The sequence below is a fragment of the Mytilus californianus genome, unplaced genomic scaffold (genome assembly GCF_021869535.1).
Source record: "Mytilus californianus isolate M0D057914Y unplaced genomic scaffold, xbMytCali1.0.p SCAF_4, whole genome shotgun sequence".
Lineage (NCBI taxonomy): Eukaryota > Metazoa > Mollusca > Bivalvia > Mytilida > Mytilidae > Mytilus > Mytilus californianus.
Window position 1 is genome coordinate 20700034 of NW_026262690.1, and position 19226 is coordinate 20719259.

Below are 19226 nucleotides of genomic sequence, written 5' to 3' on the forward strand. Positions count from 1 at the left end.
GATGTTAGTAAAGATATTTAGTATATCTTACTATATCTGAGGTATTTATCCATAGCAGTTAGTCTCTGCAACTACGTTTATCTATTGGTCCCAGTCCACAAATATGTATCATATTTGACTCCCATCTTGAACTGAGATGAAAAGGGTCTAGTATAACCAGAGACATAATATATACACATACTGTATGTATATATGTCTCTGGTATAACTAACATGACTAACATATGTCCCAGCTAAAGGTAGCATTGTCTGCTATTCGATACGGTTTCAATTCCCCAAGCGCCAGTGATTACTTCAGTCAATCGGATGATATTTGAGTTGGGAGTGTTTGTCGGAAATTTCTGATCTTACCGATTTTGTTTTATTCTTTATTTTGAAGAAATAAACTTTATTATAATCACCAAAACGTTTAATAACGTAGGTGTCCGTTATTCACATACAAAATTAAGTTTTACATCGAACAAAAATTTCTAAACTTGCAACATATATCAAAGTATTTCAAATAGGTAATATTGGGTTGTAAAGACGGATAGTTTTTATTTTTTTTTATCTGGGATTTCGTTAAGAATCTTCTCAATAGCGTAGAGAAACTTTTCATGAATATAAATTTCTTTAAATAACATTAACAGTATGAGACAAACAAAGTCATAGTGACATGTGGATAAATTATTATGCTTGCAGATTTTTATTTACTTGTCATCATTTTTTTCGGCAATCAGAAAAAAAACTTTGCCGGAAATTAATACTTCTTCTTGGTTCAATCAGATACATATTTACAAGATATCATTTGCTGCTTATCATGCTTGTGTTTATGATATGTATATGTAACAGCTACTAGTGTTTTCCCCAGGCCAATATGACGCTGCAGTCCCGCAGCGCCTTCAAAATATTTTCGTTGATCCCGCAGCGCCTTAATTGGCCGCTGTCCCTTAATACTTGATCCAGAAGCGTGTTAATTTTCACATTTTAATTAAAAATGTTGGTTAAAATTGTCAAGTTGCTGATTACCGCTGATAGGTCGGTCAATGTTGCGCAATAACTGATAACTAGCAAAAGTCTCTGATTTACCTGTTCCAGCCTTATCAGACCATCTAATCATGTTACATGTATAGCGTAAATGATCATCAAGAAGATAGATATTTTTAGTAGAAAATAAAAGTTTTTAAAAACTTCAGTGCAAAAATTGAAGAAATTAATCGCAAATACATTGTATTTACGCATCGTCTGTGTGCGATAATTGGCTATTTAAGTAACGAATTAATTCATTGGTCGAGGAGAAGAATCTATTTAAACACGACCAATGAACATGATGAATACACGTGATAAATTTGAATACACATTACTAAAGAAATTTACGATGAAATTTATGAATGAGAGTATTTGTACGTCAAAAAAGTAAAATAAACTTTTATTAAAGATAACGAGGAGTGATTTATTTTATTAGAAAGTGAAAAATTGTTGCTTGCAAGTAAAATTCGTCTGTCAACTGTCACGTTTTAGAAATAAAATAATTTTTTAACATCGATCGTTAATTCGTCCATCGGGAAATATATGTACGGAATCACTGCAGCATTTGTATAATGTTACTAGTAAAGAATTTCACTGGTTTTAACTTTGAAGAATTTGTCAAGTTTCGTTTATATCTACCTGCCAAAGAAACGTTTTGACAATTATACACACGGAAGCTTGTAACTTGTAACTTGTATTCCATATCTTCCTCCAATAAAGGAGCACCTCAATCAATGAGTAATCCACCACCAGATTAAAAGTACATGTAGCGTAATGTCAAACTACGGACACTGGTCAGCTGGTTCATTACAATTTTTTTTTGTTTTAAAAAGTTGTATACCAAACATCTTAAACATAATCAATTTTAATGCTGAATCAACATGTTTTTTGCAAAGAAAAAATGGGTTAAGGGAAAGGCAGATGATGTTTTCAACCCAAAAGAGAATAAAGACTGAGGAAAAGGCTGTCCAACAAAATTACAAACTGTCTTGTTACTATATCTCTAGAAGGAACAGAGATGGAGAAATAAATATTTCTGAAGCTGTTCAGCATTGGAAGGCCCAGAAGAACATGAGGATTTTTCTTGAACTATATATACATTTTGACTTATTTAATTGACTGTGATATAAATGCTTTTTGTGTTTAAAATGAATTTATTTCATATATATATTCTTATTCTTTATCATGTTTATTAATACTGTCTGTGCATTATTGCATGTAATGATTTATGACCGATTGCTTCAGGTCACAATAGTTCACTCTAAAATAGAGTTATGCGCCCTTGAAATTTTGCACCTTAAAAAATTTCTGGGGAGAACACTGTGTAAAATCATGTTTAAAAACGATAACCAAAAAAAGTTTAAGGTTGCCATGTTGTCGAAGGGCATTGTGTATATATATATTCATTTCTTTGATACATAATCATTGCATGTTCACCTATTTAAAACAATATATTGCTAATCTTGTTTTTTTTCTCTCTTTTATGACAGGCCTTAGATGACACCAAGTGTAAATTTAACTACTATATATGTTCTGAGAACAATTAAACTTTTACCAGTGCGTAACTGGACAAGAATAAGCAAAAAGTTTTATTATCGAGGTGGAAATCTAAAAACAATGAAGTTAGAATCACCAGCATTCCAATCTATATTAACTTCAGAGCTGAATACTCTGGTCAATATATTTAATAAATATGACCATGAATTGAGGATAGCGGGAGGGGCAGTTAGAGACTTGGTGTTGGACATGATTCCACATGACATTGACTTTGCTACAACAGCCACACCTACACAGATGAAAGAGATGTTTAATATTGAAGAAATTCGAATGATTAATGATTCTGGAGAGAAGCATGGAACGATCACAGCTAGAATAAATGATAAGGTAATGTCTTCTATACAAACACAGAGTTCGTAGCCTCTGTATAAAAATTACCTTAATAACATTAACAAGCTTAATCTAGATGAAAGTCAGACTGACAATTGTCATTATAGACAGTTTTATATATGATTTTTATTGGCAACATAGATAAAGTTTTTGTATTCTAGGTATGTTATTTATTTTGTTTAGGAAAACTTTGAAGTGACAACTTTAAGAATTGATGTGGTTACAGATGGTCGCCGTGCCGAGGTTGAGTATACCAAGGACTGGCAGTTAGATGCTAACAGAAGGGACTTAACTATTAATGCAATGTTTTTAGGTTAGTATACCTAGGACTGATAGTTAGATGCTTACTGAAGGGACTTGACTATCAATGCTATATTTTTAGGTTAGTACATGTACATGTTTATACCAAGGACTGGCAGTTAGATGCGAACAGAAGGAACTTGACTATTAATGTTGTTTTCCTAAGTTATTATATAGTAGGCTATTTGTTGTTAAAAGAAGGACTTGACTCTCAATGTAGTGTTCCTATAAGAAGAAATATGTATATATTATGTAAGTTGTTGTTCAAGAGGGTCGTGAGGTCAGATGCCAATAAAAGAGACTCTATCTGTCAATGTGAATGTTATGTTTATAAGTTGATTTTCAAAATGTCTGATAAGAAGTTGATTACTCCTAGGAAAATATTAGAAAAAGAAAATAAATGAAGACAACAACTTTTTAAAGTGTTGTTGTTATAGGACCTTCTACTTTTTAAGACTGAAATACATTTACTAGTGTCCTGAGGATGCCCCCTACTGATATGGCTTAAAACTTTTGTTTTTGTAGTACATTTTTATGATTTTTAACTGTCCCTTTTCTATTTTGTATCTAGGCCAAATCTTTAAGTGGGCCTCTCTGCACCTATTTTTGAAAATACTGGACTTGCCGCTGTCCTGCAAAATTGGCATAGGGCTGGACTTTCGAATTATGTTAGCAAAAGTTTGCCTTTGCTTTGATTGACAGTAGTATTACCTAAGTCCAAAGGTACTTGCATTTAGTTTAAGTGAATTTTGATGCTCTGCCTACGGTAGTAGGAGGTCATTATGATTTTTTGTTTGTGCATCAGTTTATGGATTAGTCTGTCCTGTACCAGATTAAAGTTTTTGGTTACACTACAGTAGTTTTTAATGACATTGTGTCCACAGCAACTTGAAAGTTTGTACACATTTTCATTATGATGTGAACTTTTAATAAAATTGTATACCAAATTAAAGTTTTGACCTCAATTTCATTGTTCACCATATAAAGATAGTTGATGTGACCACAACTGCATGGAAAACTGCATAACAAAAAATGTTTAATCTGAGAATGCACTAATTTCACTTCCTAGTGAAATAAGTACATTCTCAGTTTAAGGTTAAAGTAGTTTTCCTTAAAGATGTGGTCACATCATCTAGAAACATAGCACACTTGTTCATTGTGAAGTAGACCTTTTACATTATATCCCAAATTACGATTTTGACCCCAATTTCATGGTTCATTGAACAGTGACATATCACAGTGTATTCAGGGCAAGGTGTCTTATGGACATATATATTCCTGTTTTATTTGTGTTTTTGTTTTTCAATGTTTTTGTTTGTCCTTTCACTTTCTGATTACATAATCAATATCAAAGAGTAAATGTTATGTGAACTTCATTTAAAGGTAGATTAAAGTATACTTATTTCTAAATTTGAAGGAACTGTAAAGAGCAGAATTGTACACAGATAACAAAACAAAACATCTTTGCTGATAATTAGGTATTTGTAGAGTTGTTGGCACTATCTTGCATTAAAGATATTTAAAATACTTACTTGTAAGATCAGTTAAAGTATCTTTTCTATTCTAAGACTTAGCTAATATGGACGTTCTATTTCACCTTAATGAATTATCTCCTTTGTATTTTTCAGGTTTTGATGGAACAATATATGATTATTTTAATGGTGTAGAGGACCTAAAAAACAGGAGAGTTGCATTTGTAGGGGATCCTGTATCCAGGATACAAGAAGACTATTTACGGATTCTACGATATTTCAGGTAGTATTAAACGTAAAGATTTTCTATTCGGTTTTTTACCTTAGATTTTTGGAGACCGTGTTTTGTTATAAAAGCTTGTCAACACAAAATCTCCTAGGGTATTTATAGGAATGGAACAAAACTTGACTATATTGCTTCCTACAGTGTATAATTATGCAGTTCTAAATTAAATTTTAACAGCATTATTTTTAGGGTTTTCCATAGCAAAACTTGGAATTTAACCATTTTTTAACATTGGAAAGTTTGTCAATTAACTATTTCTATAGATTACATTTAAATTGAACAGAACTTATGAAATTATCTCACGCCACTTCAGAATATTTATAAGATTGGTTTTTGGAATTTCCAATAGCAAATAAATTATGTGTATACATATGGTCTAGATAGAAAAAGGGCAACGTTTATGTGCAAGTAAAACTGGTTGAATTCCACCACATTTTGTGCCTGAACCGATCAGGCTATCTGGACCATATCTTGTTTGCCGTTTGTTTGTTTGTACATCAGCTTTTTGGAGGAGGTGGAGGTTCATATGTCATGTTTGTCAGAGAATTTAAAAATTAGGTAAATACCTTGTATGTATTAATCTCCAACTAACGTACAACTTTGCAACATAAGTAGGACGTACATCTCAGTTATATTGTCAGATTCATTATTTGCCTGATAATTGACAATCAATTGATCGTGCCTTGTATTCGTGAATGCTCAATACTATCAGAAGGTGGAAAGGAGTTGAAACATAACAAAATTGATCTACTGATATGTGTACGAATGCATGTTGCCATGTTGCCATCAGTTGTTGATGTTGTACTGAGATTTTGCTTTCCTAGAATATGCACCATCATTGAAGGTAACTATTACATTTAAGATTATTGATCTTAAGTGAAAATGTTTATGATACCTGTCACATTTTATATAAGTTTATCCTTTGTTAAAGGTTTTATGGAAGAATAGCAGTAAAAGCTAATGACCATGAAGAATCCACACTTAAAGCCATCAAAGAGAATGCTAGTGGTATGAAAAGTAAGTATTGGTGATTAAGTGTGTAATTAGTACATTTTCAGTTTAAACTTTTTTGGTTAAATTAGTTTACCATGAAGTTATGGTAACATCAACTTGAAACATAGTAAACAAATTCATTGCATAGCTAATTATACGGCCGCAAAAAATTTTGTGGTCGTATATTGGTATGACGTTGGCGTCGTCGTCGTCCGGCGTCGTCGTCCGAGGACACCTTGGTTTTCGCACTCTAACTTTAGTTTAAGTGAATGGATCTTTTTGAAATTTGACCATAAGGTTAAATACCACAAAAGGAAGGTTTGGATTGATTTTGGGGGTTATGGTACCAACAGTTAAGGAATTAGGGGCCAAAAAGGGGCCAAAAATAAGCATTTTCTAGTTTCCAGACAATAACTGTGGAACGGTGTATGGATCTCTCTGAAATTATACTACAAGTTTCCATACCACAAAGGGATGGTTAGGATTTGCTTTGGGGGGTTATGGCTCAAACCGTTTAGGAATTAGGGGCAAAAAAGGGGGAAAAACAAGGTTGTCCTGGTTAATGGACAAGTACTTTAGTACAAAACATAATTTAAAGCAGTGTAAGGGAGATAAATCAAATACATCATTGAAATTATCTCCCTTACACTGCTTTTAAATTATGTATAAAGTAATGGTTAATGAACAATAAAGATAATTTAAAACAGTGTAAGGGAGGTAATCCAAATACAACGTTTTGGTTACTTCCCTTACACTGCTTTTAAATTATGTTTAAAGAAATACATATTTATAAAGGAAGACCAGTAAAAATATCTGCAAATGTTGCATCTTTTTTTTTTACAAAAAAATCCATATGAAAGATTTGACACTATATTTTTAATTCTATTATAAAATAGATTAAGTTAGCACTATGGTAAATTTAAATGGGTAATTATGGTTGCCAACTCCATTGGAAATTTGAATTGAGATTATGACCATATCTTGAGGGAAAGAATTTTTTTGGGGAAAAAAGGGGGGGGGATAAAAAGAAATTGTGGGGGGTCAATTTTTTCTCATTTCAGATTTCAGAAATTAAAAAGAATTATTCTTCAAATATTATTTTTTTTTCAAATTTCAAATATTGAAAAATTTCAAGAAGTAATCTTTAATTGCACAGTATGGCGCATTAGATTTGTAAAATCTTTGATCACATTTATTTATTTGTTATGCCGAATCTAACAGTGTATTTAGATTTTTAATTTTGGGTCCAGTTTTCAAATTGGTCTACATTAAGGTCCAAAGGGTCCAAAATTAAACTTTGTTTGATTTTAGCAAAAATTGAATATATGAGGTTCTTTGATATGCTGAATCTAAACATGTATTTAGATTTTTGATTTTTGGCCCAGTTTTCAAGTTGGTCCAAATTGGGGTCCAAAATTAAACTTTGTTTGATTTCAACAAAAATTGAATATATGGGGTTCTTTGATATGCTGAATCTAACCATGTATTTAGATTTTTTATTTGTGGACCCCGTTATCAAATTGGTTCATATTGAGGTCAAAAGGGTCCAAAATTAAACTTTGTTTGATCATCTAAAATTGAATTATTGGGGTTCTTTGATATTCCAAATCTAACCTTGTATTTAGATTTTTAATTTTGGGTCCTGTTTTTTAAATTGGTCTACATTAAGGTCCAAAGGGTCCAAAATTAAACTTAGTTTGATTTTAACAAAAATTGAAAATATGGGGTTCTTTGATATGCTGAATCTAAACATGTGTTTAGATTTTTGATTATGGGCCCAGTTTTCAAGTTGGTCCAAGATAGGGTCCAGTATTTAAACTTTGTTTGATTTCAACAAAAATTGAATATATGGGGTTCTTTGATATGCTGAATCTAAACATGTATTTAGATTTTTGATTATGGGCCCAGTTTTCAAGTTGGTCCAAATTGGGGTCCAAAATTAAACTTTGTTTGATTTCAACAAAAATTGAATATATGAGGTTCTTTGATATGCTGAATCTAACCATGTATTTAGATTTTTTATTTGTGGGCCCCGCTATCAAATTGGTTCATATTGAGGTCAAAAGGGTCTAAAATTAAACTTTGTTTGATTTCATCAAAAATTGAATTATTGGGGTTCTTTGATATGCCAATTCTAACCGTGTTTTTAGATTTTTAATTTGGGTCCCATTTTTTAAAATTGGTCTTCATTAAGGTCCAAATGGTCCAAAATTAAACTTAGTTTGATTTTAACAAAAATTGAATTCTTGGGGTTCTTTGATATGCTAAATCTAAACATGTGTTTAGATTTTTGATTATGGGCCCAGTTTTCAAGTTGGTCCAAGATAGTGTCCAGTATTTAAACTTTGTTTGATTTCAACAATAATTGAATATATGGGGTTCTTTGATATGCTGAATCTAAACATGTATTTAGATTTTTGATTATGGGCCCAGTTTTCAAGTTGGTCCAAATTGGGGTCCAAAATTAAACTTTGTTTGATTTCAACAAAAATTGAATATATGAGGTTCTTTGATATGCTGAATCTAACCATGTATTTAGATTTTTTATTTGTGGGCCCCGCTATCAAATTGGTTCATATTGAGGTCAAAAGGGTCTAAAATTAAACTTTGTTTGATTTCATCAAAAATTGAATTATTGGGGTTCTTTGATATGCCAAATCTAACCGTGTTTTTAGATTTTTAATTTGGGTCCCATTTTTTAAAATTGGTCTTCATTGAGGTCCAAAGGGTCCAAAATTAAACTTAGTTTGATTTTAACAAAAATTGAATTCTTAGGGTTCTTTGATATGCTTAATCTAAACATGTGTTTAGATTTTTGATTATGGGCCAAGTTGGGGTCCAAAATTAAACTTTTTTTGATTTCAACAAAAATTGAATATATGGGGTTCTTTGATATGCTGAATCTAACCATGAATTTAGATTTTTTATTTGTGGGCCCCGCTATCAAATTGGTTCATATTGAGGTCAAAAGGGTCCAAAATTAAACTTTGTTTGATTTCATCAAAAATTGAATTATTGGGGTTCTTTGATATTCCAAATCTAACCGTGTATTTAGATTTTTAATTTTAAGTCCCGTTTTTTAAATTGGTCTACATTAAGGTCCAAAGGGTCCAAAATTAAACTTAGTTTGATTTTAGCAAAAATTGAATTATTGGGGTTCTTTGATATGCTGAATCTAAACATGTGTTTAGATTTTTGATTATGGGCCCAGTTTTCAAGTTTGTCCAAGTTGGGGTCCAAAATTAAACTTTGTTTGATTTCAACAAAAATTGAAAATATGGGGTTCTTTGATATGCTGAATCTAACCATGTATTTTGATTTTGGACATTGGACCATAATAGGTAAATTAAAAAAATTCAAGTTCTTAGACCACATTCTTTCTGTGTCAGAAACCTATGCTGTGTCAAATATTTAATAACAATCCAAATTCAGAGCTGTATCAAGCTTGAATGTTGTGTCCATACTTGCCCCAACTGTTCAGGGTTCGACCTCTGCGGTCGTATCAAGCTGCGCCCCAGCGAAGCATTTTATTTTTAAAATTTTATGCCAAATTATAATTTTGACCCCAATTTCATGGATATGAAATGTTAATGACACATGTTAGTGTGTGGTGTTCTATCATAGAAAAAAATTAACAAAACCACAATGTTTACACAAGTACAAGTATGTGCATGGGCACAGAATAATGATGTGAAATTGAATTATGCTTCTGAAATCTTTCAAATTTATAAAAAAATTAGCTTATATCTTTATCTTATATTAATATATGATTTTTTATGCCCCCACCATAGGGGAGGGGGTATTAAGGTTTACCCTTGTCAGTCTGTACATCTGTCCGTACGTCCCAAAATTGGTTCTGTTCGCTAACTTAAGTTTGCATTAACGAAATTTTATACGCAATGCTTATTACCACAAAAAACTCAGATCAAATTCAAATTTGGGTGGCGTCACTTATACGGTTCTCTAGTTATGTCCCTTTACAACGTTATATGCAAGCAGGGCATCATCTGTGTCCCATGGACACATTCTCCATTTATTTATTTTTGTTTTCATTATCAATCTTACAGGTCCATGGGATATCATATTTATTTAATTTTCAGAAATAACAGATATTAACTACAACACATACAAATTTTAGGGCATTGAAAATTCCTTCGCTGATTATTCTATAGAAGACAAAGAAACTAATTGCCAAGTCTTTGCAACTTACTGGACATGCACAATTATTTGAGTCCAAGCTGATTTTTCTTGGTCAGATACATCTTAAATCTTTAGTAGACAAACATACTGCATGCTGTACATTTAAGTGTAATTTTTGAAGTAACTTGTTATGGGGTAATTTTTAGCTCACCTGGCCTAAAAGGCCAATTGAGCTTTTCTCATCACTTTTAACTTTTACAAAAATCTTCTTTGAAACTATTGGGACAAATTTAACCAAACTTGGCCACAATCATCATTGGGATATCATGTTTAAAAATGTGTCTGATGACCCGCCTACTAACCAAGATGGCTGACAGGGATAAAATGCAAGTTTTGCCTATTATTTTGAAAACTGCTTTAAATAGAGAAAATCTGGCTGGGACAAAAATGTTTAAAATGTTGAGCTCTACCTATTGTTTATTTACATCAAAACTGTCAGACAACTTCTTATAGGAGTTATTGCCCTTAAATGATGAATTTAACCATTTTTTGATAATTTTGCCTATTATCTCGAAAATTATAATAGATAGACAGATAATTTAAAAAGCAAAAATAATCAGCAAGACAAGATCAACAAATAAGTCAAACATGGTCGAAATCTTCAGTCGATTCCTTATTAGAGTTATTGCCCTATAACGACGATTTTTACCAATTTTTTGCGTTTTTGCCTAATATCTTAAAAACTATATTAGATAAATAGAAACTTTATATAGCAAAAATGATCAGCAAGACAAGATCTACAAATGAGTCAGAATAACCGAAATTGTAAGTCAACTCCTTATTGAAGTTATTGCCCTTTAATGATGCTGTTTCCCATTATTGCCTATTATCTTGAAAACTGTAATAGATAGATAGAAACTTTCAATAGCACAAATGATAAGCAAGACAAGATCCAGTTGACTCGTTATTGGAGTTATTGCACTTTAATGATAATTTTTAACATTTTATGCCTATCATCTAATAGATAAATAGAAACTTTAAAAAGGAAAAATGATCAACAGGATAAAATCTACAAATACATGAACATGACTGAAATTGTTAGTTCTCTGAATAGAGTTATTCCCCTTTAATGATGATTTTTACTAAAAAGTGGCCATTGTTGATGATGCGGGTGAGCGACACAGGCTCTTTAGAGCCTCTAGTTAGATATTGGGAAGTATTTAAAAAAAAAAAACTGAAATAAATGTATTGTCTTATCATAGAACTTATATATTTCTAACATCTTCATGTACATCCAAAGCTATTAAAAAAATATAATTTTCTCTGTAGTAATATCTGGTGAGAGAATATGGATGGAACTGAAGAAGATATTATGTGGCAACCATGCAGGAGACATACTACCCACAATGCTTCAGTTAGACTTAGGACCTTACATGGGTAAATATCTATTGTTATTATCCACTTTTCATCAGAACCATACAGTGTACATAGGTTGATATCTTGTCATTGTATAGAAACTGAATAAAGGCTGTAGAAAAAAATAAACACTTCATGAAATATCCCTTATCTTTCATGTGGTGTAACTGGGAAACGATGTCATGAGTAGGAAAACATGATGTTCTTGTACTTTAAAAAGTAAATTTTGCCATTAAATAAAAGAGTATTGCACGAATGTTGGTGAACAGTATTCTAGTTTATTTATATAGAGGTAAACAGAGAAAACAATGTACAGGTTATATCAATGATTTGAGTTCACAATGTTACAAATACACTTAAGAAGTTAAGATCATGTATAGTTACATTTTTTGTACATTACATTGCTTTACTACTTATAATGTAAAAAGCACTACAATCATTTCATTGGTTTACATTTTAAAATGTTGTAATGCCAAGTCTATTGATATTATTAACGGTACCAATTCTACTGCACAAAATAAGCTTATTGACATTTTAAAATGTCTCTGCAGTGTTGCTCAAAGCCAGTATAAATGAAAAATTCAAAACCAAAACAAAGGTTAATTAGCTTATATAATGGAATAGACCAAACTGGATAGTCAAAACAGTACAAGGAGTCAGAGCTTTGCATGAGTGAGTGGAAAACAAATGAAGTAACAAGGAATAGAAGTACTTATAACAATTATTTTAAAAGAAAAACTGTCACCACTAATTATATTAAATGATTTAGTGATTTACTACAACCCTTACAATGAGTCATCATTTGTAATTGATGGTCTTAAATTATTTCATGCCTTTAGCTGACAAAAACCTAAACAGGACTAGCTTTAAAGATTAATGTTAGTAGCAGGATGTACAAGTCAAATTTACTTGCCCATAAAGATTGCTTTCTGTGACTGTGTACATTATTGTAAACAAACAGACATTAATGATATTGATAACAATAGTAGAAAGTAGTAAAGCTGAGGAATTATACCCATGTAATTAGATTTTGTACTAACTGGTCTTACCTCAGCTGAAAAGACTGAACTAAAGTTGATTTACTACTGGTAGTCCTGATTTTTAGATGATTTGTTTGTGGTCAATTTAGATTTGTTCTGGTTATTCTTATATTGTTCTGTAGCTGTTGCATACCTTTGAAAAACAATATATAAAAAAAAAAAAAAATTAAAAAACATCAGAAAGGTACTGGAGTGACTGCAAATGAAGTTTGTAAACAGTATTTAATTTGGAAATAATCTGAAAAATTACTCGAAATCTTAACAATCTCACATTTCTATTTTCAGACGTTTTTCAGATTGGTGATCAGATACTATTGGCCCTTTCAGTATACAATTCATTTGTGCTAGTGATAGATAAACATTACTGTTCTTGTTTCAGGTTTACCAGATAAAGCAGATATTGAAGAGTATAAAACTGTATGTAGTTTAACAGAGGGATTAGAGCCTCAACCAATGACCAGACTGGTAGCATTACTAGCAAATGATGAACAGGTAGGTTTATGTAGAGACTAGACCCTCAACCCATGACCAGACTGGAAGCATTACTAGTAAATGATGAACAGGTAGGTTTGTGTAGAGACTATTCCCTCAACCAATGACTAGACTGGTAGCATTGCTAGCAGATGATGAACAGGTAGGTTTATGTAGAGACTAGACCCTCAACCAATGACCATACTGGTAGCATTGCTAGCAAGTGATGAACAGGTAGGTTTATGTAGGGACTAGACCCTCAACCAATGACCATACTGGTAGCATTGCTAGCAAATGATGAACAGGTAGGTTTATGTAGAGATTAGACCCTCAACCAATCACCAGACCTTAACAAGACCTCTCGTTACACTTTTGACAATCACATAGCACAAGTGCAGAGAAAAACTTGGTGAAAGAAAAGGTACAATGTAAACAAACATGAACTGGAAGGTAGATAGTGTTAATTGATTCTGAAGAAAAACTTAATACAACAGATTATTTAACAAATGTTATGACAAAGTTAGATTAACAAATGGAATCACATGAAAAAAAGTGTAAAACAGAATAAACATAGCTCTATCAACTCACTTATTTTTCACATACTCCATGATTCTGTATTGATTGTTTATCTCTGTGGCGATCATTAAACCTCGGCAACAAAAGCCGAAACTGAATTAGAACCCAAACTTTTCTATCAACTACCGTTGAATGAAATATTATTTGTCAGTTAAAAGTTATGTTTTTGTAATAATTTTTTAAAAAGAGCATAGAGGACTAAATGTAGGATACATGCATGTGTAACAGCCACTATGTTCCGTCAGTTACTTTGTTCCGGCGGAACTTTTCAACTAGTTATTTCGTTCCGATGGAACTTTTCAACTAGTTGTTTTATTCCGAGTGCAGTCGAAAAGTTCCGGAAAAAAGTAGCTAGTTGAAAAGTCCCGGAACAATGTAGCTAATTGAATAGTTCTGGTGGAACAGAACAACTAGTTACATCGTTCCGAATATACCATATTTCGTCCTTTTTGTAGAAAGAGAGGGAAAAATGAGTATCAGTATATATAAGAGCAAATCATTAATTTACAAGAATACCCAACGCACTGAAAGGGGTTTCTTTGGGGACAAATATGCAAAATTTAAGTTGTACTTCATAGCTCACATAAAACGGAATAAGTTGCATTATCATGCAAATTTAGTATTCATAGTACCCTCAAGAGAGGGAAGAATACCCCCCTCCTCATGTGGTTCTTTGCATCAATTCTTCCAAATGGAACTTTGTGACTGGTTGATAAGTTCCGTTGAAACTTTTTGACTTTTGTAATCAGTATCTTGGTTTCCCTTTGAAAGGTTCAAATATAATATGTTGCGCTTTTACTTTGCATCAATTCTCCAAATGGAACTTTCTGCCTGGTTGATAAGTTCCGTTGGAACTTTTGGGCTAGTTTGTTAGTTCTGGTTTTGACTAATTTGGCAAAAAGGAACTTTCTAACTAGTTGATATGTTCCGTTGGAACTTTTCAACTAGTCACTTTGTTCTGGTGGAACTTTTAAACCAGAGGAAGAACAAAGTAACTAGTTAATAAGTTCCTCCGGAACTTTTCGGCTAGTTAGTTCTTTCCACCCGGAACTTTCCAACGTCGGAACAAAACATTTACATATGCAGTGGTTCAATAATTACCGTAACATTATAATTACAGGAAACTCGTTTAATATGACTTTAAACAAAAGGTTCTTTGCTGTAAGATGTATTATCCATAGATGTTAATGTTGACACTTATCTAATTTGCCTAAAAATGTATTATTTTTTAACATGTCTTTACTATAAGTGACATTTCTGCAATTAAGAATTATTTATGTTTAACACAAAATTGAGAATGAAAACGGGGAATGTGTCAAAGAGACAACAACCCGACCAATCAGCAGAAAACAGCGGAAGGCCACAAAAGGGTCTTCAGCATAGCGAGAAAATCCTGCATCCAGAGGCGGGCTTCTTCTGTAAAAAATAAAATTGAGAATGGAAACAGGGAATGTGTCAAAGAGACAACACCCAACCAATTAACAGAAAACAGCTGAACATACCGGTATACATTTATACACATTTGAATATTTAAAATTATTTGAAAACTTTTTTTCTTAATAGGTGCATTTGTTGAACAGAAGAATTAAACTATCAAGAGATGAGTTACAGCTAGGATCATTTATAGTTAATCACAGAAAAGACTCCTTTGACAATAATCCAATGAGATATTGTCAATTTTTGTTCACAGACAGTCCTGGTGAAAAGACAAAATTAACAGAAAGGATATGTGAAGTTTTAAAATACAGAGGTGAAAAGGACCTCATGGACCAGTTTATGAAATGGGAATCGCCAAAATTTCCTGTTAATGGTTATGATTTAGTAGATAGACAAATCCCAAAAGGGCCAATATTTCAAGGAACATTACATGAATTAAAACAAATATGGAAATTTAGTATGTTTACAAAAACAAAAGAGGAGTTATTGGAAAATCTTGATGAGATAGTTGAAATAGTGACTCAAAAAGTTCCTTCTAAAAAGAGAAAATAAAAGAATGAATACAAATATTTTTTAATTTATTTCACACAAAGAGACCAGTAACTTTGTGTAGCTGAACTGACCTTTTAATGGAGCCCTACATGATATAAAAGAATGATAGGGTCACCAACTTTATTGTAGATGTATTAACCAATTAGTTACCTAGTTGGTAGTGAACAATGATTGTTTAAGGCTTTACAATGCCACAATGTAATGCTTATTTCGACTTTTATGTGTTATTTTTTTCATCCCTATGACTAATGTATAAAACTTAAAAAACAAAGTTAGTGACTTTATTAATATATACATCATTAAATTGTGGCAACAGTAGTTTACTGATGGTCAAATCTCGTAAATCGATTGAAAATATTCAAATCAAGGAAACAAACACCAAAACAGGGAATCGTATAAACTCCAAAAGGAACCAGTTATTAGGAGCATTGACACAGGGTTATTGTCTCCTGGTATGCATGCATCACCCACCATGCAAATCCACACTCAGTCAAAATGTTGCAATCAGGAATATGACACAATCTGAAAAATTACAGATCAGATGACTATAATGTTATCTAAAGATCCAAGACCGCGAAAACATGTCACTAGTGAGTTGAGAAAAAAGTATAACAAAATTACCAAACTGCAAGGTAAATTCAAAAAGGGGAAGTCCATAAAAACTGACAATATCAATCATTATCGATCAACGGAACGAGTGAAAAACAACTGTCATATTGCTGAATTGGTACAGGCATTTTCCGAAGAAAATGGTGAGATACCAACACTTTATATCGGTCAACCAATTTGTGATGTTGATCGTGAAACTTATCTAGTGTCGATATCTAGTGGCCAAGTATTTCAGACCAATTTCACTGTTTACAATTTTTTTTTCTTCATTTTAAAAAATTTTCTTTAACCTCGTATACGATTTGAGGGGGACATAGAAATATCGTCTGTTCGGTCTTGTTAGCGCTCTCACATGTACAATTCTTGCCAGATTTTTATGAAACTTATATCAAAGGTTTATATTAGCAATGTCTTGGACAAGTTCGAAAATCAGTTCCGATCAATTATTTTTAAAAGAGTAATGCCCCTTGGAAACATTAATTATATGGAAAATTGCATTGTTAGCCCTCTCATTTGTACAATTCCTGTCAGATTTTTATGAAACTTATATCATAGGTTTGTACCAGCAATGTCTTGGACGAGTCCGAAAACCAGTGCTGATCAATTTTTTTTTATAGAGTTATATTGCTTGGAAACATTAATTATATGGAAAACTGTATTGTTAACGCTCTCATGTGTACAATTCTTGCCAGAATTTTATGAAACTTAAATCATAGGTTTATATTAGCAATGTCTTTGATGAGTTCGAAAATCAGTGCCGATCAATTATTTTTAAAAGAATTATGCCCCTTGGAAATAATGATAATATGGAAATTGCCTTATGAGTGCTCTAATGTGTACAATTCTTGCCAGAATTTTATGAAATTCATATTATAGGTTTATATCATCATTGTCTTTGATGAGTTCAAAAATTAGTGCTGATCAATTATATGTAAAAGAGTTATTATGCCCCTTTGGAAATATTGATTATATGAAAAATTGCATTGTCAGTGCTCTCATGTGTACAATTATTGCCAGAATTTTATGAAACTTATATCATAGGTTTATATCAGCAATATGTTTTACACTTTTTAGAATAAGTGCTGATCAAATATTTTCAACATGCCCCTTGGAAATAATAATTATAGTGGAAATCACATTGCATTTGCTCTGCTTTTTTAGCTCACCGGGGCCCTTCGGGCCCCATGTGAGCTTATGCCATCACTTGGCGTCCATCATCGTTCGTCGTCTGTCGTCGTAAACTATTTAAAAAATCTTCTCTGAAACTACTGGGCCAAATACCTTCAAACTTTAACTAAATGTTCCTTAGGGTATCTAGTTTATAAATTGTATCCGAAGTTTTGATCCATCGACAAACATGGCCGCCATGGCTAAAAATAGAACATAGGGGTCAAATGCAGTTTTTTGCTTATATCTCAAAAACTAAAGCTTTTAGAGCAAATCTGACATGGGGTAAAAATGTTCAAAAGGTCAAGATCTATCAGCCCTGAAATTTTCAGACGAATCGAACAACTCATTGTTGGGTTGCTGCCACTAAATTGGTAGTTTTAAGGAAATTTTGCAGTTTTTTGTTATTATTGTCGAGCCTGCGACTTTTGTCGCAGAAAGCTCGACATAGGGATAGTGATCCGGCGGCGGCGGCGTTAGCTAACTTCTTAAAAGCTTTATATTTTAGAAGGTGGAAGACCTGGATGCTTCATACTTTGTATATAGATGCCTCATGTTACGAAGTTTCCGTCAGTCACATGTCCAATGTCCTTGACCTCATTTTCATGGTTCAGTGACTACTTGAAAAAAAAGTTCAGATTTTTTGGAATGTTAAATTCTCTCTTATTATAAGTAATAGGATAACTATATTTGGTATGTACTTACCTTGCAAGGTCCTCATGCCCGTCAGATAGTTTTCACTTGACCTCGACCTCATTTCATGGATCAGTGAACAAGGTTAAGTTTTCGTGGTCAAGTCCATATCTGAGATACTATAAGCAATAGGTCTACTATATTTGGTGTATGTAATGATAGTAAGGTGTACATGTCCAACTGGCAGGTGTCATCTGACCTTGACCTCATTTTCATGGTTCAGTGGTCATAGTTAAGTTTTTGTGTTTTGGTCTGTTTTTCTAATACTGTATGCAATAGGTCAACTGTATTTTGTGTATGGAAATATTGTACGATGTTCATGTCAGTCTGGCAAGTTTTATTTGACCTTGACCTCATTTTCACGGTTCATTGCTCAATGTTAAGTTTTTATACGACCGCAAAAATTAAAAATTTTTTGGTCGTATATTGGTATGACGTTGGCGTCGTCGTCGTCGTCGTCGTCGTCGTCGTCGTCGTCGTCGTCGTCGTCGTCGTCGTCGTCCGGCGTCGTCCGGCGTCGTCCGAAGACACATTGGTTTTCGCACTCTAACTTTAGTTTAAGTGAATGGATCTCCATGAAATTTCACCATAAGGTTCAATACCACAAAAGGAAGGTTGGGATTGATTTTGGGGGTTATGGTACCAACAGTTAAGGAATTAGGGGCCAAAAAGGGGCCAAAAATAAGCATTTTTGTAACTTTCAGACAATAACTTGTGTGTAAGTGTATGGATCTCTCTGACATTGTACCACAAGGTTCCATATCACAAAGGGAAGGCTGTAATTGATTTTGGGGGTAATTGCCTCAAAATTTTAGGAATTAGGGGCCAAAAAAGGGGCAAAAAACAAGCATTTTTCTAGTTTCATGACAATAACTTGTGTGTAAGTGTTTGGATATTTCTGAAATTGTACTACAAGGTTCCATATCACAAAGGGAAAGCTGGAATTGAGTTTGGGGGTAATTGCCCGAAACGTTTAGGAATTGGGGGCCAAAAAGGGGCCAAAAATAAGCATTTTTCTAGTTTCCAGACAATAACTTGTGTTCAAGTGTATGGATCTCTCTGAAATTGTACTGCAAGGTACCATACCACAAAGGGAAGGCTGGGATTGAGTTTGGGGGTGATGAATCATAAGGGGGTTCAAAAAATTGGGGGGGGGGGATTTTTTTTTTTTTTTTTTTTC

The 19226-nt window shown here is 32.8% G+C and overlaps 1 protein-coding gene across 1 annotated transcript; it reads left to right on the forward strand.

Moving 5' to 3' along the window:
* The first annotated feature begins 424 nt into the window (after positions 1 to 424).
* On the forward strand, positions 425 to 15896 carry LOC127737660 (CCA tRNA nucleotidyltransferase 1, mitochondrial-like). Its single transcript, XM_052248521.1, has 8 exons — positions 425 to 505; positions 2498 to 2891; positions 3078 to 3207; positions 4823 to 4949; positions 5884 to 5969; positions 11415 to 11522; positions 12921 to 13033; positions 15152 to 15896. The coding sequence occupies exons 2-8, from the start codon at positions 2505 to 2507 to the stop codon at positions 15575 to 15577; spliced, it is 1377 nt and encodes a 458-aa protein (XP_052104481.1). The 5' UTR covers positions 425 to 505; positions 2498 to 2504; the 3' UTR covers positions 15578 to 15896.
* Positions 15897 to 19226: the final 3330 nt, after the last annotated feature.